We start from the raw sequence: 24,940 nt of genomic DNA, 5'->3' as shown, positions 1-24,940 counted from the left end.
GGAAGAGAATCAAGGAGATAGAAGTGACTGTTGGTTCTTCTAGCTTCTCTTGTTTATTCACTTCTCCTGGGGTGCCCTATGGCACCAATGTGGGAAAGGGAAAGGAGCCAACCTCTGCTAAGTGCTCCTCTGGGCAAACTCCTGTTTTGCTTTTGGGGGCTCAATGGCAGGTGAGATTCCTATTTCCTCCTGGTGACCATGGGGCTAACTCTCAAACACGTTCATTAAAAAACTGCAGGGGCAGATCAGGAAATGTATTTTCATTCATATCAAATGCACATTTTCATAGATTCATAGAAACTAAGGTCAGAAGGGACCATTACGATCATCTAGTCTGACCTCCTGCACAATGCATTTTCTTAATATTGTCATCCTTGAGCACCACAGGTTGGACACTACTGAAGTATGCTAATAATAGTCAGTATAACTTTGTTAAAAAAAGAATTAGATAAGTTCATGGGGGATAGTTCCATCAATGGCTATTAGCTAAGATGGTCAGGGATGCAACCCCCACACTGGGTGTTCCTAGGCCTCTGATTGCCAGGTGCTGGGAGCGGATCACAGGGGATGGATCACTTGACGTGTACTGTTCATTCCCTCAGAGGCATTTGGTATTGGCCACTGTCAGAAGACAGGATACCAGGATAGATGGACAATTGTTCTGATCCAATAGGGCCGTTCTTATGGCTCCATATTAATTTCTTACTAATTTACATTTGCTCGGTTTGCAAGAATTAAGATATCTTGGGGGTTTTTTTTACTGCCGTCCCTGCAAACTCACTCTAAGCTCTGACCGTCAAACCAGATTATTTCCATCCATCATTCTCACACTGACATTACTTTTAAATAGATTTGCAGCGGTGTCACTGGGCATAATCTCCAATATACAGTGGGACACCAATCTTGGTTGGGGCCTCTGGGCACTACTGTAATAGTAAATTAACGTGGGTGCATAATAATAATAGAGGTTTTATAGATGAGGGCATAATTTGGCCTACAGACAAGTATTACGGGAGAAGATGTGCAAGATGAATAGAACCCTATTTGACCACCAGAGTTCATGGGGCTGGCAATTAACGAAGGTCTGTTTACATGCAAATAAAGGAAATGTGCTATGGAATCCGACAGTCAATGAACGCAGAAACCCACAATACTAGTTTCATAGTCATTTTAAAAAATAGAACTCTTGAAGTATTTATTAGATTATGACAGGTTTCAGAGTAGCAGCCATGTTAGTCTGTATCTGCAAAAAGAAAATTGTGGCACCTTAGAGACTAACAAATTTATTTGAGCATCAGCTTTCGTGAGCTACACCCACTGTCAAAATGTGCCTCATCTCCCCTTTTATGGCTGGTATCATTACTTAGCCCAAGTGGCAGAGAGGTCTGCGCTGTGGATCTAAAGCTTCCAGCACTGCTGATGACCCACCTGGGAACCATATGGCTCTAAGGTGCCGCAAGTACTCATTAGATTTTGAGGAACTGTACTGGTGCGAAGGGTTTTGCACTCCTCTACTATTGAGAAGGTTGGATAACAAAGTTAATGTGCAGGGGAGAGAAGGTTTACAAATAATATTTTTAATTGCCTGTGCCTAGGGCAGGATTTAGATCCAGAGCCGCATTAGGCACCTAAATCCCTCTGAGGACCTGGGCCTTAGTGCTGGGGAAAGGTAGCAGGTGGCTGCGCTGCAGACTGACGCCGTCTAACCCTTTGCCTGCGTGGGAAAAGCCTCAACACACCATAGAGCCCACCCCACTCAGCAGATTGCCTGCGCCTTCAAGCAGGTCGCAAGGGAGGTGAGCGCTTCACTGCGCATGCTCCACAGAGAACCACACACTGCTCTTGCGCGAAGACAGCTCAGGCAAGCGCCAAAGTACGAGCACGGGGTGCAAAGCCGGAAGTGTCGCTGCGTCACGGTCCAGCGAGCGGCTGGGACTAGGCTGGAGGGGAAGTTCCGTTTCCGGTTTGGCTCACCTTACGTTCCGTAGCCAACTTCCTGCTTCTGCCGCCTCCTCAATCTTCTTCCGGGGCATTGGCGGCTGACGTTGACCGCTGACCTCCGCCCTGCTCCGCCGAGGCGGCGCTTCCTGTTGTCCGCGCGTGGGAGGCGGCCGGAGAAGAAGGTGCCACTTGCGGGGCCCGTGAGGCAGCGGGGATCATGGTGAGTGACGGGCTGCGTCCGCGCCGCGCGCCCTGCTGGGACCTCTTCCCCGCACCCTTGGGATCCCCACGCCCCCTCTGCATACAGGCCGCCCCCGCCCGGCTCCCCGCGACCCCCTCCACCGGCCAGCCTGGGCCTTCTCTAGAGGCGGCTCCGCCCCGCTTCCCCGGCTGTGTTGTGCCGGGACCCGCGCGCCCACGTTCCTCTCAGCTGCGTCTGGGGCCATGGCGTTCGCACAGTGACTAGCTCCGGCTCGCAAGGGGGCTGCTGCTGTGATTTGTGTTGTGGTGGAGCCTTGGACCCTGGGCCCCAGACCCTTGTGCTAGGCGCTGTACAAACGTTCTTCCCCGGCAGCGTGGAGTTCATACAGGCTCTGTGCATTTTCTCGGGGTCCCACTGTGTTCATTGTGTGCCCTTTGCCAACAGCTCCCAGGACACATGCGTGGGCCTCCCTGGGAAATCCAGTTTGTTCACCCTCTCCTTGAAGCAGCGTCACATTATTTCCCTGTGCTCCTTTGCCAGTCTGGCCATCTGTTCTCTGGTGTTGTATTTAGATTATAACATCTTTTGGAGAGGGACTGTGTTTTCTGAGTTTGTACAGTGCACAGTGAGGTCTTGGTCCATCCTAGGTGCAAAAATAGTATACATAAGATTTAAGGCCTGGGATGGGGGACTGGGGAGATTTTGAACAAAGGTGGGCACTTCGTTCTTATTTTTATTATTTGCAAGCATTTACTAGTGCTAGTCATTTTTGTGCTAGACTGAGGCTGAACTTTTAAGTATTAGTTAACCTGTTAATCTGTTTCTCTGTCTTTTTTTTTTTAGGCTCGAAATGCAGAAAAGGCTATGTAAGTACAGCTGTGAACTTGGTTATGTTTGTCATTCAAAGTGTCTGTCACAGTGCACTGCCTATTGGTATATGTTGCTCATCACCTTGGTAACTGAACACTTAGATGCGTTCTTTAGCTATTAAGTTCTGTCCGCATGTCTTACCGTCTAAATGAAGTACTTGTTTTTATTTCAGAGTAGTAGTGTGTGTGTGTGTATATAGATATGCAAATGCATCTTTCATATGTGTATTTTGATGTATGAACAGGACTGATGATCTGCTCCATGCTTGAAAGGCATTGGTATTTCATCCACACTGACTTAAATTCAAGGAACCTTGGTTAATACACAGTAATATTCCATGTTAAACATACCTGTAAAGTATAATTTGTGATGATACTCAAAGTATCAGGACTTTTGTAATACTTCCCCCCTACTTAATCAGCTGTTTTTTATGGCAGTTATGGACATTACAAGATGAAAAATCATAAACCAGTGTTACTGTTTAGCCTCTGGGTTCTAGAAGTGTTACTAAAGTTAGATGTCAGATGCAGGTGTGGTAGCACTTTTAGTGGTCCTTACTGGAACAGCTGTGTTGTCTTTTTGGCTGGGCAGAGGTGAACATTCAGGAGGTGAATGGTTTGAAGTATCTGCTTGCATTATCATGGCACTTGTGCCTCTTTTTCTGTCAAATTGTCTTCAGCATTGTAAATGTGAATTGATTACAGAATTGCAACCCCCCATTGGAGATGTGTGCTAATTTAGATGCTAATATATTATGAATCAATGTGGTATGTCAGTTTGATGAGCAGCACCCTTTATTCTTTGCATGGCCTGTTAGTGTTGCACAAAGTACTTTGTCCTGTGAGAGTTACTTAGCTCATTGCAAAGCGAGGAAAGTGTTTTGTTCTTGGGTTTTTAATTTACAGGAAACTAACATAGGAGTAGCCTGAAGTTACACTGCCATGCAACCAAGGCTTAGTTCAGTCCTTCGCTGCCACGATGGGAGGACTGCAGCATTATCATGTTTATGCCCATACCCTTAGGAGCTGTTTCTTCTGTCTCAAGCAACTGTGTCCTCTTTAGCTCACTAGAGGAGAACCAATCTGAAGTAACCTGCAGTCATCTTGGCTAGAGTCAGGGGTGCTATAACTTTGGTTATGGGGGACAGTGGAGGGATGGGTTTTTGCAGAATCCCTTGGTAGTAGTGGTGGGAGAGATACTTAAAGAAATTTTTAGACATACCTATTTTTAAAAACAAACAAGCTATGTATATTAATCAGCCACAGAACGTACGGAGACTCTTCCTGAGCTGTTGAGAAATATTATTGAAATGTTTCTTTAAAATGAACAAGCTTGATGTAGTAGTCTCCCTCTGCCTCCCCAGCAGGCTGTTGGTACTTCTAATACTAACACAAAATTCATGGCTGGGTGACTGCACTGGTGACTGGTGGCTTCTTCAATGTTGGAATGTTCTTAATGGAAACAGTAGTTATCATTTTATTTTTTGAAAGCCTATATATAATATAGGTGTATCCATGCAGAACTTAACCAGTTAAGTCCTTTGAAAACCTTGGTTTAGAAAATCACTGCTGTTAGAATGAAGAGGTTTTAAAAGTAAACTAATTTCCTTTCTTCCTTTCAGGACAGCCTTGGCGAGATTTCGCCAAGCTCAGCTTGAGGAAGGAAAAGTTAAGGTAGGCTGGAGAAAAATAGGTCTTCTATGTTGGTTTTTAAATGAATAACCAAGAAATTAGTCCTCACCTATCAGCACATAATGCAAAGCGACATGCAGTGCTGCTTCAACAACTGCGAGCAGAAGGAATGTGACCCATGTAATTGCTGCACAAGGGCTAAGGTGGTCACCAGGAAAGGGGCTTAAATTAGGAGAAGCTCTGGAAAGCAGTATGGCAACAAAACCCACAAGTAACAGTTATTGCTGCGGAAGGTCTGAAAAACTGTTCTGGAGAGGCATACAGTGGACCATGCTTAAATCAACTTCTAATACTGTAGATAGTCCATATGGCCAAAGCCAAGTTGGCATTTCACAGTAGAAGCAATATACCTTGATATTGGAAGAATAACAGAGATACCAGCAAGGTCATTCAGAAGGCAATTCTAAAAATGTAGTGATAGAGATTTCCTTCTGCTAACTGAGTGTACATTCATTGACATTGGTTTTGATCATGGGCTTTGTTTGGCTTCTTTCCCAGTTAGCTCAGGAGAGCTAGAAAAGCCCTTTTATAATCTTTTCACTTCCCTAGTATTGTACTACCAAAGTAGCGACCCCTAAGCATTCCACTTCAAGGGCTAATCCAAACTCCGGGCTTGCACATGACACAGCATGCTGTGCCATTATTCAGCCATGTGGTGTCTTCTATCACATCTATGCTTAAATTTAACCATGCATGGTAGGAGAAACTTTTAACCCTCAAATCAAGTTAGATTGGCACATGACTTGAAAAATTGTTGGTCAGTGGCTTTGCGTAAAACACTGGTCAAAAGGTTGGATTCTGAAACTAAAAAAGGACCCATTATCTTAGGCCCTGATTCTTAACTGACTCCCCAGGTGAAGCCATGCATTGACTCCACTGGAGCTCTGTGTGGGTGCAGGAGTCCACTCTCTTCAGGTGAATTGCAAGATCAGGTCAATGGAAGGATTTGGATCAATGTTTATTTCTCAAAATGAGGACAAGTTTCTTGTTTGGAGTAAGTGTTTTTTCAGAAGGAAACACACAACCTACTAAAGGGCTTTGTTCTGAGTTACAATTTTGCATCTTTTCCCCGAGTACTGATACATTTATAAACTCCGAGGAGGACAAGATAGAGCAGTGGTTCTCAAACTGTGAGTCGCGACCCCATTTTAATGGGGTCGTCAGGGCTGTCTTAGACTTGCTGGGGCCCAGGGCCAAAGCCCAAGCCTGAGGGCATCAGCCCTGGGTGTTGGGGCTAAGGTTACAGGTCCCCGGCCTGGGGCTGAACCACTTGAGCTTCGGCTTTGGCTCTCTGGCCTAGGGTAGTAGTGCTTTGACTATGGCCCCCACCCCTGGGTCCTGTAGTAATTTTTGTTGTCAGAAGAGGGTTGTGGTGCAATGAAGTTTGAGAACCCCTGATATAGAGTAATGCAGTAGGAAACCATGGCTATTGCAGATAAACTTTGAACAGGTGGCTTTTCAGGAGTTTCCTAGAGGAAGGGATGATGTGTTTTGGGGGTTGGGGGACACACACTAATTGGGAGTCTGTTCCAAACATAAGGGGAGACATAAATTATGTGAAAGTAAGGCCTGGAAGGAGTGTAAGAAGTGGGAGTAAGAGGAGCTGTAGGGGCAAATATGTAAGTAGGGAGACTTGAAGGTGAGGAATACTATGAATGTATGTATGGAATAACAGATGTTAATGGAAGGATGCAAACAAAGGTAGTGAAGTGGCTAGTGGCAGGAAAGGAAAATGATTTTTGTAGCAGTTTTTTGAATGAACTGGAAGGGTAAGAGGCCATGGAGTTGGAAGCTGTCGTTGTTAATGCAGAAAACTAGGACATGGACTGGAATATTAGCAACAGCAATAGAAAGGAAGGGATAAACTTTATAGACGTAGAGAAGCAATGGAATGGACTAGGTGTGGGCAGAGGAGTCAAAAGTGATGCTACGCTTGAGTCACACTGACTAGAGCATTGCTGGTGATGAAGAATGGAGAGAATAGGGTTTGGAGAATGGAGGGAAAAGGATTTGAATGGAAAGACGACAGGCTCTACTTGTACATGCTGGGCTTGAATTGGTGGCTGTGTTCAGTGGTTAAATGGAATTTATTTAATCAGGGCTGTTATATTAAATCTTTAAAGATGGGATGGGAACACAGGAAACTCAAGTAAGGAGGCACGAGTGGCTGATTTGCCTGGGACTAATCCAGGAACAACTAGGCCATGTTACACTCAGAGCATGAAATATCAGTTGTTTTGGAAACATGTGAAGCTTCAATATTAGGTGGTTTGAAGCTTTACAATGTACATGTCTTTCTCCCAAACAGGAGCGAAGACCTTTTCTTGCATCAGAATGTAATGAGTTGCCGAAAGCTGAGAAATGGAGACGTCAGGTATGCATCGCATATCTAGGCAGTGAACGTCAGGCTTTTCTAATTCTGTAGAGGATGGACTGATAAATAATCAAAATATGCATAATTTTAGCAAAATATTTATACAGTCAAAATTAATGAGATAATTGTACTGAACACTGAACTAAATCTAATTTTTTTGCTGCTAGAATTGTTCTCCTTACTCATGTGTAAACAGTTAAATTAGGGATTGACTGAGTCCTGAGCTAAAATAGAGCGTGTCATATTTTAACCATAATAACCAGAAAGTTAAAGGATAGACTGCAGGTTATTGTTAGCACAAAGGTGCAAATGTCTGTACAAAAAGGAGTCATGGATGATGCATTTCCTAGTATGGATAGTTCTTTAGATAGTCATTATAAATAGTGTTTGTGCCCAAATTAAACTTTTATTAACATCTTATTGATATTTCAAATATAAGTTCTCTTAAGCATGTAGAATGGTTTAACAGTTGAAACTACCTTGACTTCTGATTCATCAAGAAAAACTAATTTCTTCGTAATTGTTTTTATTTAAATAGATTATTGGAGAAATTTCCAAGAAAGTGGCACAGATTCAAAATGGTGAGCATCTTTTAATTGCAGTTGATTTGTGTGAAACTTTGGTACCAATGTCAGTTAACTCTCTGCTTTAATTTACCTGGCTATAAAATCATATTGGCTGCTGTTTTTAAGTTGTGGATCAGTCTCAAAATAGCACTGCTGGACAGTGGTCCTGGTGACTATTTTAATGCTCGATATCTGACACTGGGGCTAGAAGGAACTCCACCTCTTCAGTGGAGCATAGCAATTGTTTCTAGCAATAATGGGTTTGATGTTAAAACTGCATCATTCTATTTGCCATCTTACCTCCTTCCTTCGCATCAATTCTGGCCTGCTTTTAGTGGATGCTTTTAAGGCTATCTATGGCTAGACCTCATTTTTAAAGTGTTGTGTTGGTTTGCTTAACTCTTACACTTTTTTCAGTATTTGTTGGTAAATATTTACTTTTTTAAAAATTCACAAATTAAAAATCTTTATTGCCACGGAGATTATCTGCACTAAGAAACCTGAGAGGCTATGTCAAATGCTGTTATGAACAGTTCTTGTGTCTGCTTTTATGAGGAGCTACAATAGTCCAATTAAATAGGGGAGAAAAGTCTAATATTTTATCCACCTAACTGTGCTGTTGAAGCTTGTCTTAAGGTTTCATGAATTTAGTTTTGTGAAATGATTGACGTTTAAGTGTCAGTATTCAACTACAAATACTGAAGAAAATTAAGTTAAATGACACCCAGGCATTATACATTTCATGACATGCCAGGACTAAAAATGGATAGGCCAGTGCTTTTAGGAATAATGTACTCTAAGTACTGGTCATGGACCAGTGAGCCGTCACTTTTCATCCCCATTTAAGATATTGCTTCCTGGCAGAGTGGATAAAAATGAGTTTCCTATAGGAGGGTCAGTACCTAGTCCAACTCCTTCTCCCCAAGGAGGGGCAGTGTGCTCAAGTTATGTCTTTCGAGCCCTCAAACTGCTTGTTATGAGGCAAGAACTCTGGTTAAAGCAAGAAAAGTGCTGGGCCTCCAACAAGAGTTTGGAGAGTATTCCCCATAGGGGAACAGAGAGAAATGAGTCTTTCCGAAGTGGTTAGTATACAGTGCCTGTAAGAACTTCTTCATTTGTTTTATCTTGAAGCTGGTTTAGGTGAATTCAGAATTCGAGACTTGAATGATGAAATTAACAAACTTCTAAGAGAGAAGGGGCACTGGGAGGTCCGGATAAAGGAGCTGGGAGGTCCTGATTATGCAGTAAGTATAAAACAACTGTGTTGGTAAACAACATCTCTGCAGTTAACTGTGAATGGCTAGCAAAGTGAAAGGCCATCAACCCAAGACTAGAAACTTTAATCTACTGAATATTGGATGTCCAGCATTTCATAGTGTATACAACAGAGATGTATTAAACACGTTTGGTTATTTTTTTCCTAGTGGCTGGTATTTCAATGATTAACACATCTTGTTCAACCTCTAAACACGCTGAATGGCATGTTAGATCAAATAGTGATGTCCTATCTTTCTCTCCCTCTCCAGGTTCTGAAAATGACTATTTGATGGCTTTCTTTCAGCCTTAGGGTCTTGTTAAGATTAGGCTATTAGTATTTTTTGTTCAGAATCCGAAGAGATACACAAACTCTATCTGCCACTTTCTGTGGCTCCACTGTCCTATATTACATGTCAGTCAGTGTGTAAAGGTGATCAGCAGAGAGTAAATCCTCTGACTGATCATGAAATAATTAAATACTTGACTTTTGACATACAGGTCTCTGACACAAAACATCTCATGATGAAAGATCAAAATGTAATTTGTAGGGCTGTCAATTAATCGCAGTTAACTCATGCTATTAAAAAAATTAATCACAGTTTAGTTCTGTTTAACAATAGAATACCAGTTGAAATTTATTAAATATTTTGGATGTTTTTCTACCTTTTTAAATGTATTGATTTCAGTTACAACACAGAATACAAAGTGAACAGTGCTCACTTTATATTTTTGATTACAAATATTTACACTGTAAAAAAAAAAAAAGAAATAGTATTTTTCAATTCACCTCATACAAGTACTGTAGTGCATTCTCTTTATTGTGAAAGTGCAACTTACAAATGTAGGGTTTTTTTGTTACATAACTGAACTAAAAAACAAAACCATGTAAAACTTTACAGCCTACAGGGCCCACTCAGTCCTACTTCTGGTTCAGCCAATCGCTAAGAGATACAAATTTGTTTACATTTACAGGAGATAATGCTGCCCATTTCTTATTTACAATGTCACCAGAAAGTGAGAACAGGCATTCACATGGCACTTTTGTAGCTGGCATTGCAAGGTATTTATGTGCCAGATTTGCTAAATATTCGTATGCCCATTCATGCTTCGGCCACCTTCCAGAGGACATGCTTCTATGCTGCTGATGCTCGTTTTAAAAAAATGTGTTAATTAAATTAGTGACTGAACTCCTTGGGTGAGAATTGTATGTTTCTTGCTCTGTTTTACCCGTATTCTACCACATATTTCATGTTATAGCAGTCTCTGATGATGATCCAGCACACATTACTTGTTTTAAGAACACTTTCACAGCAGATTTGACAAAACACAAAGAAGGTACCAATGTGAGATTTCTAAAGATAGCTACAGCACTCAAACCAAGGTTTAAGTGCCTTCCAAAATCTGAGAGGGTCAAGGTGTGGAACATGCTTCCAAAAGTCTTAAAAGACAAAAACTAATGCAGAAACTACAGAACCTGACCCACCAAAAACAAAAATCAACCTTCTGCAGGTGGCATCTGACTGAAATGATGAAAACGAACATGCGTCAGTCTGCAGTGCTTTGGATCATTATCGAGCAGAACCGCCATCAGCATGGATGCATATCCTCTGGAATGGTGTTGAAGTATGAAGGGACAAACGAAACTTTAGTGCATCTGTCGCTAAATATCTGGCAATGCTGGCTACAACAGTGCCATGCGAACACCTGTTCTCACTTTCAGGTGACATTGTAAACAAGAAGCGAGCAGCATTATCTCCTGCAAATGTAAAGAAACTTGTTTGTCTGAGCAAGTGGCTGAACAAGAAATAGGACTGAGTGGACTTGTAGGCTCTAAAGTTTTACCTTGATTTGTTTTTGAATGCAATTATTTTTTTGTACATAATTCTATGTTTGTAAGTTCAACTTTCATGATAAAGAGATTGTATTACAGTACTTGCATTAGGTTAATTAAAAATACTATTAGTTTTTTTTACAGTGCAAATGTTTGTGCACTGTAAAAAAAAAAAATCAAAAATAAAAAAAAATCAAAAATAAATATAAAGGGAGCACTGTACACTTTGTATTGTGTTGTAATTGAAATCAGTATATTTGGAAATATAGAAAACATCCAAAAATATTAACATAAATAATATTCTATTATTGTTTAACAGTGCAGTTAATTGCGATTAATTTTTTTAATCACTTGAAAGTCCTAATAATTTGTGCTGATTTATCAGGCCCTTCTGTTAAAAGTTGGACTGGTAAGGATCACATAGGGAGTCGGATCGTAAACTTCTGTGTATGGCATTTTAATCCCCTCTTGTCCCTCTACTGTAAAATCCAGCATGTGAGATGACAAGGTGGGTCTGTCGTGGGTCAGAGTACTCCATGTTTTGCGCAGTCCTTCTAACTGCTTGGCACTCAATAAAAGAGAGGACATTTTCTCTTTTGAAAAATAAAAAGATTGTCTGAGTGGGCTGCTACTCCTGAATCATCTAACATACCTAGAGAACAGTTTTTTAGCCTAGTAAGCCAGAGAATGGGTAATGCTAATTAACATGGGGAAAGAAAAATGACCATGGACAGGAGCAATGATTTTTATGTACTTTATTTTTAAAGAGAGTTGGTCCTAAAATGCTAGATCATGAAGGCAAGGAAGTTCCAGGAAACAGGGGTTACAAATATTTTGGAGCTGCTAAAGATTTACCGGGTGTCAGAGAGCTCTTTGAAAAGGAACGTAAGTAACTTTAGCTGCTTTTCAGAATTATTTGTTGTTTCTGTATTGATGGGTGACTATCACAGATGCGAAGTTTCCCCCACTTCAGAATTGTGGCTTTTTCAGCCAGGATAACATCAGTGATCTCTAGCATCTCTGTCATACAAAATGTGTCATCTGGAATGTAGGGTGAATCCTAGGGAAAAGGAGGTGGGCATACATATTAGGCTAGTGATCAGTCTAGTCCAGGGGTGGGCAAACTTTTTGGTCCAAGGGCCAGATTGGGGTTGCAAAACGGTATGGAGGGCTGGGTAGGGAAGTCTGAGCCTCTGCAAACAGCCTGGCCCCTACCCTCTCCCACTTCCCACCCCCTGACTGCCCCCCTCAGAACTCCTGACCCCTCCAACCCGCCCTACTCCTTGTCCCCTGACCACCCCCCCAGTCCCCTGACTGCCCCCCTCAGAACCCCGGACCCATCCAACTCCCCCTCCACCCCTGACCGCCCACGCAGAACCCCACCCCCTATCCAACCCCCCCTGCTCTGTCTCCTGACCGCCCTCCCTCCACCCGAACCTCTGCCCCATCCTCCTGCCTCCCCCTCCCCCCCTTTCCATGCCGCTCAGAGCAGCAGGACAGGCTTACTGGAAAGCCTGGGGGGTGGGCGGGTGCAAGCTGCGCTGCCTGCATGGCAGCATGGTTGTGGGGGGGGGAGGGGCTGGGGGCTAGCATCCTGGGCCAGGAGCTCAAGGGCCGGGCAGGACGGTCCTGTGGGCTGGATGTGGCCAGCGAGCCGTAGTTTGCCCACCTCTGGTCTAGTCAGACATTTACCATAGTATAACTTAAGTCCTCCATTAAAAGCTCTTTCCTTGACTGAGAAGAAACCCATTTATTTACATACCTATTCTTTCACAGCCATGATTAACTTGATTGGAATTAGATAAAATTGTTTTTCTGCACTCCCGAAGCTCAAATATTTTATATTCATTCAGTGACTGTTCCAAACAAGGGCAGGATGATAAAAGGGGAAATTTCAGAGTAACAGCTGTGTTAGTCTGTATTCGCAAAAAGAAAAGGAGTACTTGTGGCACCTTAGAGACTAACCAATTTATTTGAGCATAAGCTTTCGTGAGCTACAGCTCACTTCATCGGATGCAGTGAGCTTGAGCATAAGCTTTCGTGAGCTACAGCTCACTGCATCCGATGAAGTGAGCTGTAGCTCACGAAAGCTTATGCTCAAATAAATTGGTTAGTCTCTAAGGTGCCACAAGTACTCCTTTTCTTTTTGCAAAAGGGGAAATTGTCTTCTCTTCCCTTCCTTATTTTACAGTCATGCTCCAACTCCTGTATCTAGTATGAAGTAGAGACCACACACTTTTCTAAGGCAGGATGGCATGCCTGTAAGCTCATAAAACTAACCTTTGGTTAAAATTATTTGATGCTGTCCTGTTAAAATGACTCTACCTGTGTTCAGCTCTCCACTCCAGATTTCATATTGACTAAATCTCATGAAAAGGTGCTTCTTGTATTCACTATAATGCTTAAGAATGTGAACTAACTTTGTAGTAAAAGGAAAAGGTAAATATCCTATGGAAAATTTTTTCTTTATTTGTATGAGTTGGATTTAATCTAGCTTGTGAACTAGGTAAGCCATTGATCAGTAACAGTATAGCAGTCTACATATAGTTTCTGATTAATGGCCTATCTAATCTTCTATCTCAGTCATTTTTTTTTTTTTAAGAGGCAGGTGATCAATGGATATCTCTGTAATGTGTGTCTAGTGGACCTATTGACCCTTTGGTTGGTCCTAGCCAATCTTCTGCATAAATATTGCATAATTTGGTCAAGAGGCACTTGGGCCTAAAAGCCCAAATGGAACCATTTTACACTTTTTCCTCAGGAAGCCTTGCTCCAGAATCCCCCGGGGTATGTCTACACTGCAATAAAACACCCGCAGCCGGCCTGTCTCAGCTGACTTGGGCTTGCAGCATTTAAGCTGCAGAGCTATAGTGTAGAAGTTTGAGCTTGGGCTGGAACACAGGCTCTGGGATCCTCCCCCATGCAGGGTCCCAGAGCCTGCTCTCCAGCCGCAGCCTGAGCCTGTACGCTGCAATTGTATAGCCTCACAGCCTGAGCCTGTGCGTCTGAGTCAGCCGACATGGGCCAGCTGCAGTTTCATTGCAGTGTAGACATAGCCACAGAGGGCCATATGGGATTTCCCTATCCACTTTTAGATATTGTCATCCACGGCTGAAGTAGGGTTTGTAGAACTCAAAGAAACTACTTTCTAGGAGCACTGGTTGGCAGCATGAAGCTGGCATCAATTAAAAGAAAATTGCCAGAAAGTGGAAGCTGATGGGAACGTGAGGGGTTAGGATGATGGTCAGATCTGCCTCGTTAGACAAATGGTACAGGGTTGATGTGATCCATGAGGACAGGACCAGCCCTCATGGATTGGTAGAATCACTTTTTTTTCGGGTCGTTGAGAGTGTGATGGTCTCTTGTTCCTTCAGCTCTCCCTCCTCCAAGGAAGACTCGAGCTGAGCTTATGAAGGCTATTGATGCGGAGTATTATGGCTACAGGGATGAAGATGATGGCGTCTTGGAGCCATTGGAACAGGAACATGAAAAGAAAGGTATGTGAAATCAAAAAGTCCTATATAAACTGGGTGCAGCTTCATTTAAGGCTGTTTCTGGTGTCCCGAGCTTGTTACATGTAACCATCTCCAAGTTGCATGTTACTTAGCGCAGAAGGGTTGGTGGGTTTTTTTTTTGTTTTTTGCCTTTACTTTTTAAAATGGTGCTTCACTGCCTTTTCTTCGGTGGTTTGTAGATCTTCATTGTACGTAGTTCTACCTACAGTGAATAAGCAGTACTCCTACCTTTGATAGTTTAACTTAGTGTACTGAAAGCTCTTTGATAGGAATATTTTTGTTGTCCCATTTAACTACTGTGCTTCCATTTAAAATAAAAGGGTAGGCATCTTCCTGTCACACTTTCTGGCTGTCTCTTGCTGAAATTTCAGTGTAAAACTTTATTCAGCAACCTTTGAGTAAGTTATATAAAAATCCAACTCAGGAAAACTAGCATATTTTCATTTAAAGAGGGGATGCAATTTCTCTCATTCCTCCATCTGCTTCCAAACAAAAGTATACAGCTGCAAGGACTAATTTTTTTTGGAAGCCAGCTGGCTTACACCTTTCCACTGGAGTCAGTGGGTGCTGGAGAGCCTGGATATCTAGATACTATACCAGGTACTGCCACTAACACAGGCTTTGGGCACGTTAGCCTCTCTGTACCCGTGTTCCCTGTCTGTAAAATGAAGATACCAGTTTCCCTGCTTTTGTGTAGAACTTTAAGGTCCACTGGAAAAGGGCTATACTAGCCCTGATTGCTAGTATTACTATGGTGGGGCATACATGAATTCAGTAGAACATCTTACAAAAAAAAGTCCATTGGAATGTAACCTAAACTTAGCATTTAGAAATGTGCATTGGTAAGACTGGTTAAGTTATTTATTGATCCTAAATGGCTTGCTGCATAAAGGAGTAGAAACCATGTGTGTGATTGACCACCTGACTCCAGTTAGCCTAAGCATATGCTAAACTGTTATGTCTGTAATCACAAGGATACAGGGGAAACTAATCATTGTAATTCTTATATTATGGAAGGAATGAGCCTAAAGCAAATTAGATGAGCCACAGAGGAAATAGCTGAGCTGCTGTAATTGATTACAGGGGGAAGCTCTATAAATAGTTATGAAATACTGCCTTTCACCTGGTTTTTCTTCCCACTATGACCTCAATATTTATGGAGAAAACATTAGGTTGACTTGAGTTAGCTCATCTGCATAGCCAGTAAAAGTCCCAGGTTATACCTTCTTGAAATGAATATCTGTGTCGTTGTAGACTTGATATTATTCCATTGACTTCGTCCCTTTCTGGTTTACTTCAGTCTCTTTTGAATACATAGAGACAAACCTGTATTATATACTTCAGCTGAGTCAAATGATGTCAGAGCCACAGGTTATGCACTCAACCTTTTTTCAAGTCCCTTATAACAGCCTTTTCTTTCATGGCTTCCCCCCCTCATTTCTAACTGCAGGCTTGTTTTTCCTGCAGAGCTGTTCTTTTCGGATAGCTACTCTGTGACCTGATCTGACCATAAATGCTAATCCAGGCTGTGTAGTCATCAACTTGCATCTGTTCTGCTGCAGCTAGAAGGAGCAAACATTCAGTTGTAACATGTTTGAGCAGGCCCCATGTGTTGCACAATACACAGCACTTGAATTGAGCTGCAAAGCCAGGTCCCCTTTCACTACCTGCAATTTCAGTAGCACAGGAATGCTGAAAGCTGTGCAGTAGGGAGAGGTATATAGGAAACCATGTTAAAAGAAAAGGAGTACTTGTGGCACCTTAGAGACTAACAAATTTATTTGAGCATAAGCTTTTGTCACGAAAGCTTATGCTCAAATAAATTTGTTAGTCTCCAAGGTGCCACAAGTACTCCTTTTCTTTTTGCGAATATAGACTAATACGGCTGCTACTCTGAAACATGTTAAAAGAGAGCCTCTAAAGACTGCAGGGTGCTGCCTAGCTTCCTAGTTACTACAGGATCTAATGGTAGTGCCTCAAATCGGGGTCTTGCTGCATACCTAGGGTTGGAGCATAATTTGGCTTCCTCCTGGATGGAATGTGCAGGGACAGAAGTAGGTAAGAATAGATCAAGCCGATCTAAGGGAGTGGGTGATGATCTAGCAATGGTTGGACTGGTGAGAGTAGGAGGGTGCTTGGCGCACAAGGAGGGTTGGTAAAGGCAGCAGTAATAGTGTGGGACTGGGCTGCCATTGGCTGTGGGATAGAAGCATTTGGCAGGAATGGGATTGGATCCTTTGTGGAAAGAATAGTGGGAAAGCACAGTGGAAGGAATGGATATGAGAGTAGCAGGGATATGAGAGTAGCAACAGTTGGAGTGTTGTGGGATGGAGCCTAAAGTGGGTGGAAGGTAGCAAAAGGTGGGAACAGGGAAGGGCTGGGAGCTCAAATACGCAGAAAGGAGTGAAGCATTAGAGTGAAAATAAGATCTGAGCATATATAGGGGCTGGTGCAAACATTAAAAACGTCTAGTGTTTTATCTTGGCATCATTTGGTTACAGACAGAAGGGGTAGTATACTGGATTCACGTGACTGCTTAAGAAACTTTCTCCCCAAATGACACTGTGCCATCTGTAATAAATGGAGATGCTCAAGCCCCTTGGTTTGAATGCGGGGAAGCAGGGAATTTAATTGGTTCGTGTAAGGTGGAATTTGTTGGCCTCTGGAGCATGCTGTAATGAGTATATGTTTTCTCTAGCTTCTTTTGATTGGGTGGGGGTTCAGGGTTATGAGGTCTCATGAAGAAGGTTGTTATTTTGGTGGGCAATTCATTGGAGTTCGGGAAAATAATATTTTGGATTTTTAACGTGTGTGTGTGTGTGTTTCAAAAGCTTGTGTAAGCTCCTAGAATTGTTGGGATGGGTGCTTCAGATATTTTTTTTTTTCCTCCCAGTATATGAAGGACTGCCCCAAAGTAGTAGCACATGACATCTTTAAGATGTTTTTAATAGAAAAATAAAGGTCACCAGTTATGTGAGACATCATCCAGGCTCTTTTATGGTCTGCTCATGTGAGATATAGAATTAAAAGGTTAAACACTACTTGAACTTTCCTAATTAGCAGTAGCTTTCTTTTTCATCACTTATGCTATCACGTAGCAGCACAGCTATATGACACTGGTCAGTTTTTTTTCTCCTGTAGTTTTGTTTCTTTACATGAGTAAAGAAGGGCTAGTAATTCCCTAGTTGCTGTCAAAGATGAAAAATTGCTGCTTTCTGGGTATTGTAACTCTAACTGCATGATAAGAAAGCTATTAGCAAATCTCTGTGGGCTTTTTAGAGACATTGCTGTCTTCTTTGCTAGGAGACTGACTAACCTTGAATGGTTGAGATGGGCTGTCATTGCATACGTTGGTAGTCCTTGCAGGATATTTGCAGGCTCATTTGAGATAGATGTGGACCCTAACGTGAAGGCTGCAAAATCAGGTAAAGGCATGAAGAAAAGAGGAGTGGAGCAACGTTCACACTACTTATAACTTGAAGTAGCCCAGCTACTGTTATGGTTAAGGGTGTATTAGCATTTGCAGTACCCCAGGTATAGTAGCCCAACAGTAGTTATCCACAACATAAGGTCCCTACAACCAAGTCCAGTTACCTTAAATAGAAGTACATTTCATTTGGCATGGATTATAAAATGGAGAAAATAAAAATGAGTCGAGCAGAACGTGGTTTAACCATGTAGTAATTACTCGAGAAATTTTGTATTTGACAGCCTTATGGTACGTTAACTGCCATCAAGCAGCCTGTTTTCGTGTGCCTGCTTGCACTACAAATATAGCTGTGGTATTGAATCCATTTAGAACAGTGTTCCCTGGATCTGGTTCCAACACAATTATAGTGTGGAGTCTGGGCCATTAACCATGTTCTGTAACCAGTCTAACAACTTGGTCACGTTCAAGGTTCAGCCTGGTTACAGTGCAGTTCACACTAAGTGTGACTTTGTCTCCCTTTGGTAGATAACTACCTTTCCTTGTTTTGGGTCTTCCTCTGCCTTTGAACTAATGGACCTAGTCCTTTTGCTCAATCAGTAGAAGCTCATGGTTTTTAGATGGAGGTCCCAGGTTCAATCCCTGTGGATCTAACCAGGAGCATTGTTACAAGTGCATGATAAAAGTCTGTATACAAGAACTCAGAAGAATTAGCATCAGCTCTAGAACTGACTTTTTGTCTGACATTGCTTTTAAACCTAGTTATGTAGTATCTCCACTTTGTTTTTCTACCCAGTCATAGCAGAAGCAGTGGAAAAATGGAAAGTAGAGAGAGAGGCACGACTTGCAGGAGGTGACAAGGAGGAGGAAGAGGAGGAAATAAACATATATGCCGTTGATGATGAGGTACCACAGTGAATAAGAGACTGAAGTCTTGATAGCAATTAATAGGCTGGATAGCATGAGTATCCTTTGGATGTCTTCAGCATTAATTACTTGGAACCAGAATGGCTGCTTTGTTCTGAGGAGAATTTTGCTACCCTCTGTACTGTTTGCATGAGTCGGGCCCTACCAAATTCATGGTCCATTTCGGTCAATTTCACTGTCATAAGACTTTTAAAATCATAATTTTCATGATTTCAGCTATTTCAATCTGAAATTTCAGTGTGTTGTAATTGTAGAGGTTCTGACCCAAAAGGAGCTGGGGGTGGAGGGGTGTCACACGGTTATTGTAGGCGGGTTGTGGTACTGCTCCCCTTACTTTTGCGCTGCTACCGGCGGTGGCACAGCCTTCAGGGCTGGGCAGCTGGAGAGCCACTGCCAGCAGCAGCGCAGAAGTAAGGGTGGCATGGTATGGTATTGCCACCCTTACTTCTGCTCTGTTTCCTGCAAAGCTGGGCCCTCAGTCAGCAGCTGCCACTCTTCAGCCACCTAGTTCTGAAGGCAGTGCAGAAATAAGGGTGGCATGGTATGGTATTGCCACTCTTACTTCTGCACTGCTGCTGGCGGGGCGCTGCCTTCAGAGCTGGGCACCTGGCCAACAGCTGCCACTCTCCGGATGCCCAGCTCTGAAGGCAGTGCAGAAATAAGGGTGGCAATACCGCAACCTGCCTAAAATAACCTTATGATCCCCCTGCAGCTCCCTTTTGGGTCAAGACCCCCAATTTGAGAAATGCTGGTCTCCCCTGTGAAATCTGTATAGTACAGGGTAAAAGCACACACAAGACCAGATTTCACAGTCTGTGGTGCGTTTTTCATGGCTGTGAATTTGGTAGGGCCCTATGCGTGAGTTTTTGGTTGATACAAATTAACACTAGAATGGGGCTTTTGATTCTAATGCATGCTTAGAGTGTGACCAAAGTCAGCAGGTTGGGAAGGCTTTTTCCTGTGATTGGAATGAAAACCAAGTAAGAAGACTAATTTTGAGTTTTTATTTGTGGGGGATGGCATAGATGGCATTTGAGATTCTGAATCTCTCAAAAGGTTTTTACTTATCAGTACAGATACGACAGTGTACATACAATATGTAGAATATTTAGTGTCTGTAGTTGAACTTAAGTTGTTTTGTGTACAGTAGAACTTCACTTATTCACACTTTGATGTACTACAAAACTATCCTCCAGCTTTTCTCTTCTGTGAAACACAGATTAGCAAGGTTCTGCAGGTGTTAATGAGCAGGGGTACTGCTGTGACATCACGCTTCCTGCAAGGCAGTGGGGGGAGTGCATGTCACTCCTAACCCTATCCCACACTCACTGAGACCTTGAGATAGGGCTACTTCTGTCTCCTATTCCTGGGAGGTCAGCAGCATTGCAGAAGCATGTTCTGATCGCTTGCATGCAGCTCTGCTGGGCCTGTCATAGGAACTAGTCTAGCTGACAAAGTTTGCCTTGCTGTTCCCCCACCACCTTGCTCTGTCTATATCTGTGTTAACTCCCATGGCTACATTGAGCCCAGCGGTGCGGAGTGAGGTGACAGCTCTTGAGCAACCACTCAACGGAAAAATGGCATGGCTGTCTCTGTAAAGGCCCCAATCCCCTGCCTGAGTTAACTAGTTTCTCTGCACTGCCCCAGCTGAGAAATGTGGGAAAAGTAAGAACATGGCTCCACATCCATGTGGAGAAATGTGGGAAAAGTAAGAACATGGCTCCATACATCAGCAGCACAAGGGGTGGCACCTGGTACATAGGAAAGTAAGCAACTCTGTTTTAGGACTTTAAATAGCAGGGTAAAGGTGGTGTGATACTTCCCTATTGCTACGTGGAGTGCAGTGTCTCCTACAGTGGTCATGCCCTTAGCGCTTTGTGGTTCTCAAGTTTCAATAATTTGCCTTGGGATTGCCTCTACTACTGCAGATCAGTGAGGTTTAGCTGTAGTAACCTGTTGATGGAAACTGCAAAATAAGCTTGTTTAAACTTCTTTCATTTTGTAGTCTGATGAGGAAAGCAGCAAAGAAAAAGAAGGCGAAGAAGGCCAGCAGAAATTTATTGCCCATGTTCCAGTGCCATCACAACAAGAGGTAAGAAATAACTGGGAGACAAAGGCACAAATGGACATTCGCAGGTTGTTACAATGCAGGACCTAATTAATGGCACGCATCCTATAGAAGGAGTTCCCTACTGGTTAAGGGGCAGAACTCCTGGGTTCTCTTCCTGAATATTGGCTCATTATGGAAATCATTAAAGCTTTTCACCTCCATTTACCCATCTTTTGAAATGGGGATGTTTACCTTCCAGGAGCATTATCGGACATAATGTTTGTAGTTTTGAATGTTTTCCTCTGAGAGTCTCAAACATTTTGTAAAGTAGTGTGCAAATAAGAATATACTTTATGATGGGTTACTCGAAAGATAATCCTGGTTTGCTACCAATAACTTCCTAAGTTTTTGAGTTTGGAGTTTTAGCATCTGGCTTTTTTTCTTGTTAACTTTTAATGCCTCTATTTTTGATTGCTTTGTTTGTTTAGGGAATCAAGTGATCATTCTTAAAAATGGCCCTGGTTAGATGAGCCTGAAATCAGTCACTCTTTTTCTGTTCACTTTTGAAATTGTTTTAGGGTACATACTTAGCTTAATTTATCAATTTACCTGAAACAACTCTTGACACTTCTCACCTAGTTTATGTTTACCTAGCACTAGATACCCCCTAATGCTTGGCACCAGAGCCTCAGAGGAAAGAGAGGACAACAGTAATATATCCATATGAAATGGTTGATAAGCACAGTGTTAATCTATGCTAAAATGAGATGGCAAAATTATAGGAGAGAGAAATGCTGCAGTCTGAATAGCAGTACTGTTGATTTAGTGAGCACAGCCCTGTGAGGAACAGTCAGAACAGGGTATCTGATGCTGAACTACTGTTCAATGATGTAGGCAAGGGGAATTATAGGGGGATTCCAGTTGTAAAGCAAAAAAGTTGTCTCTTGGGTAAATATATGCAAGTGTTAATGGACCAGACCCTTTTATATGCAAGTGTTACTCATTGGAATATAATAATCTGTTTCTAATGACTAAATCATCCATTTCTTATTTTAATGTTTGCCTATTGCAGCCTAGAGCTAGAGCTGAAGAGGAAGTTATTTTTAATCAAAATCAGTGTGGATATAATTTATAATGGTGTTCATTCTCTGAATGAATGAACTTTTTAAATGTCATGTACTAGGTACAGTCTCATTCAGACAAATATGTAATAGTTTTTAATAGGAATAACATTGATTTTGCAGTGTACTTGTGAATAAGAATTATGTGGATTTCAAAAGGAATGAGGAGTGTATTTTAATTATCTTGTGATGTTTGTATAGAAATGCCAGTTTTACATTAACTAAGCTTTGTACCTCTTCTGATGTAAAGGTTCCTGAAAAAGGTATGATCAATAATAAGGCCTTATCCTAAAGATATAAATCAGTGTAGGTGCAATTCCACTTCTTATTTTGTACTCCTTGTGGTGATATTTGACTTTCAGAGGGAACAATTAGAGAGATGGGGAAAAATAAATGACAACACTGATTGTACAAGTGGAATTGCATCTGCTGATTTATATCCTTAGGACAAATGTAGAACTTGTTGATCATTTTCTCCTTGGCAACCTTTTAAATGAAAAATCCATATTTTTTACATGCAATTGGAATTTCTGCACAAAACTTTTGAAATACTAGAGCTTGGTTTAGACCAAAACCCAGGATCTGAACTTTCTCATGTGTTTGGAAGTTCAGATCCAGACTTTGTGGCTAAGGGCTATCTCTTTAAAAAACTGTTGTATGTGTTTGAGCATAGATATAGAGTTCAAGTGAAGATGTTTAATCCTGTAATTGTCAGAAACCTAGTGGTGATTTTATTAAGACTGCAACATATGCAGGCAGTTTCTTTTATTTAAAAAACAGCAATAAACTTTGAAATGAAAAGTAAACAGTACAAATTAACCTATTGTGGTATGGATTTGGCCTACTTTTAGAGCTGTCATGTTTGTGCATCCAAATCTCATTGCAAAGCCCTGTAATGGGAAAATGACTCACTTGAATTATTTTATCCAATCAGAGTTATGAGCAGATTGTCATATTCAATATAATGGAAGATAAGTCAGTCCACAGAAGCTTTTTAAATACTAATGTGCAGTAGCAAAGCTGTAAAGTCATCAGTTACTTCCATTTCAGTGATAGGCTTTGCTGACCGGCATTATTTTTTAGCTGAACGTTGGGAGCAATATGAATACTATTGCTGCTTCTGTCCTGTGCAGTACCGCTTTCTGATAAAAGGTCAACTTCTTCCAGCCTTCACAGGCTGCTTTCTTTTCTGCCTGATCTAGAATCTCTGGGTTTTAGTGATTGAACTGAAGGTTGAATGATTTTATGTTTTGTATTTGCAGATTGAGGAAGCTCTTGTCCGTAGAAAGAAGATGGAGCTCCTCCAGAAGTACGCCAGTGAAACTCTCATGGCACAAAGTGAAGACGCTAAAAGACTCCTAGGGTTGTAGTGTCTCACCACTTAGTAGCATGATTTTTTTTTAAATTTTTTTACAATCCATCCTGACAGCAGTTACTTTGATCCCCTAAATATAGACTCATCAGCAACTGTTAGTCTTTGCTAATGCTAAGAATAAAAGATGATCCTCCTGCATATTTTCCTAAAAAATTCCAGTGTTTTAGGTAGTCTACTCCATATAGGTTTGTCCTCTCATCTGTCTCCACCCTAAGGAATGTATTTGTTGTCCCTCAGTCTCAAAAAATGACCAACAAAAATAAGTTGGCCTCCTTCATGTTTTCAGTACTATTTTTTTTTTCTAGCTTCCATTTATTTCCCCTACTTCCCTGTTTTCCCTTTTCTCTAGTGGTCACTTCCATAGCGACCACTCTTGAATGGAAAAGCAAACCAAAGAGTTTCCTTCTGAAGCCAGAGGAGATGCCCTAGGAGTGACATGGCTGGCAAATACTTTTCATTCCTCCACATTCTGACTGTTAATTCTGCCGTCCTATGGTGACCTCTAGGTGCAGGTCTGCTAATTCTAAACTATTAGGATAGCCTATAACCTGTTAGTCTGAGATGGAGTTTGAAGACCGTTTCCATGATTATTTCATAAATTTCGGAAAAATAACTCAAACTCTGAAGAAGTAACCTCTCAATTATCTGCCCAAGTGGTGCAGTTTTCTTGTAGTCTAAACTTCTTTTCCTGCTATGATTCATAACTGTTTCTGGATGGATTACTAGAGTGCTGGATATTTCAGCAATTATTGTAATTACTTTTTCACCTTTGTAATAAGTTACTCAGATCTTTTTAGTAAAGCATTTTATACAAACTAATTTTTTTCTATATTGTTTTCCATCTGACTCAAAATAATGTGTTTTCTCCTTACTATAACTAGAGAAGGGAAGTCATAAGATCCCTTAGCCAGAGGGCTGTTAACTCTCACATCACCAGCTGCTCTTGGGTGCTGTAGCACATGATGAGGCAATCTCTGAGGTACCGAAGCTATGTAGTTTTAATAACTTATGAAACCTGAACATCTTATAGTGTACAGGCATGAATGGAGACTAACTGGAAGTCACTCCTGTTCACAGAGCATAGTCTGTGAGAAATGTAGCATTCAACAAACAGGCAGATTCTGTGCTAGCTAAAGTTCCCAGGCAGTCTTAAAATGTAGCCCCTGTGTATTGCATTGCAGTAATCCAGTCTGAAGGTGGCAAAGGTATGGATTACTGTGATGAGGTCTGTATCTTGCCTAGTACAGATATTTAAAAAAAATAAAAGCACTCAAGGCCACTACTGCTATTTCTAGACCTACAAGAAGAGTAGAGAATCTGAGTAGAAGCAGAGACTCTGACAACACCTAAATTGGAAACCTGAGTAACAAATACACATCTCCCTCAATCAAAGGAGTTGATAATACTACCACAATTTACTGAGTCTTTTTCCTAGCTAGCCAGCATAAGATCAGTTGTTTTGGGGCTGAGTTTTTGCCATTTTACCCTAATCTGAGCTCTGATTTTGGTCAGCCACTGTGGTAAGGGCCATTAGCTGTTACCATACAGGTCCATTGAAACAAACGTAAAGATGGGTGTGACCTGCATATTGAAAGCCCCTCAGCCTGTACCACTTCACTAACTTCTCTGGTAGCATCTCATGTGTTGAACGGGATGATTGCCAGAAACCTACTGCTTGAGAGAGCCCTTAGAGCAGCTGAGCAATTGCTCAATGCTGTCCTCTGGATCCTCTGAAAATGGAGCTCTTCAAACAGGGGCTGCAGCTTTTCAACACCATCTTGTGCTAAGTGACA

General features: G+C 41.8%; 1 protein-coding gene across 1 annotated transcript; it reads left to right on the top strand.

Annotated features, from left to right (window-relative positions):
* Positions 1–1,997: 1,997 nt before the first annotated feature.
* ISY1 (ISY1 splicing factor homolog) lies at positions 1,998–23,943 on the top strand. The gene is made up of 11 exons (XM_084633724.1): positions 1,998–2,161; positions 2,987–3,009; positions 4,635–4,686; positions 7,013–7,078; positions 7,617–7,659; positions 8,776–8,888; positions 11,500–11,617; positions 14,107–14,229; positions 18,471–18,580; positions 20,607–20,693; positions 23,035–23,943. The coding sequence occupies exons 1-11, from the start codon at positions 2,159–2,161 to the stop codon at positions 23,140–23,142; spliced, it is 846 nt and encodes a 281-aa protein (XP_084489850.1). The 5' UTR covers positions 1,998–2,158; the 3' UTR covers positions 23,143–23,943.
* Positions 23,944–24,940: the final 997 nt, after the last annotated feature.

Source organism: Lepidochelys olivacea (assembly GCF_965140295.1).
Source record: "Lepidochelys olivacea isolate rLepOli2 genome assembly, chromosome: 7".
Taxonomy (NCBI): domain Eukaryota; kingdom Metazoa; phylum Chordata; order Testudines; family Cheloniidae; genus Lepidochelys; species Lepidochelys olivacea.
Note: the sequence above shows the minus strand (reverse complement) of the source record. Positions and strands in the feature narration are given on the sequence as shown.

Coding starts and splice junctions, on each gene's coding strand:
- ISY1 (XM_084633724.1), top strand. Junction 7,079..7,616: donor CTGAGAAATGGAGACGTCAG/GTATGCATCGCA, acceptor TTATTTAAATAG/ATTATTGGAGAAATTTCCAA. Junction 7,660..8,775: donor AGTGGCACAGATTCAAAATG/GTGAGCATCTTT, acceptor TTTATCTTGAAG/CTGGTTTAGGTGAATTCAGA.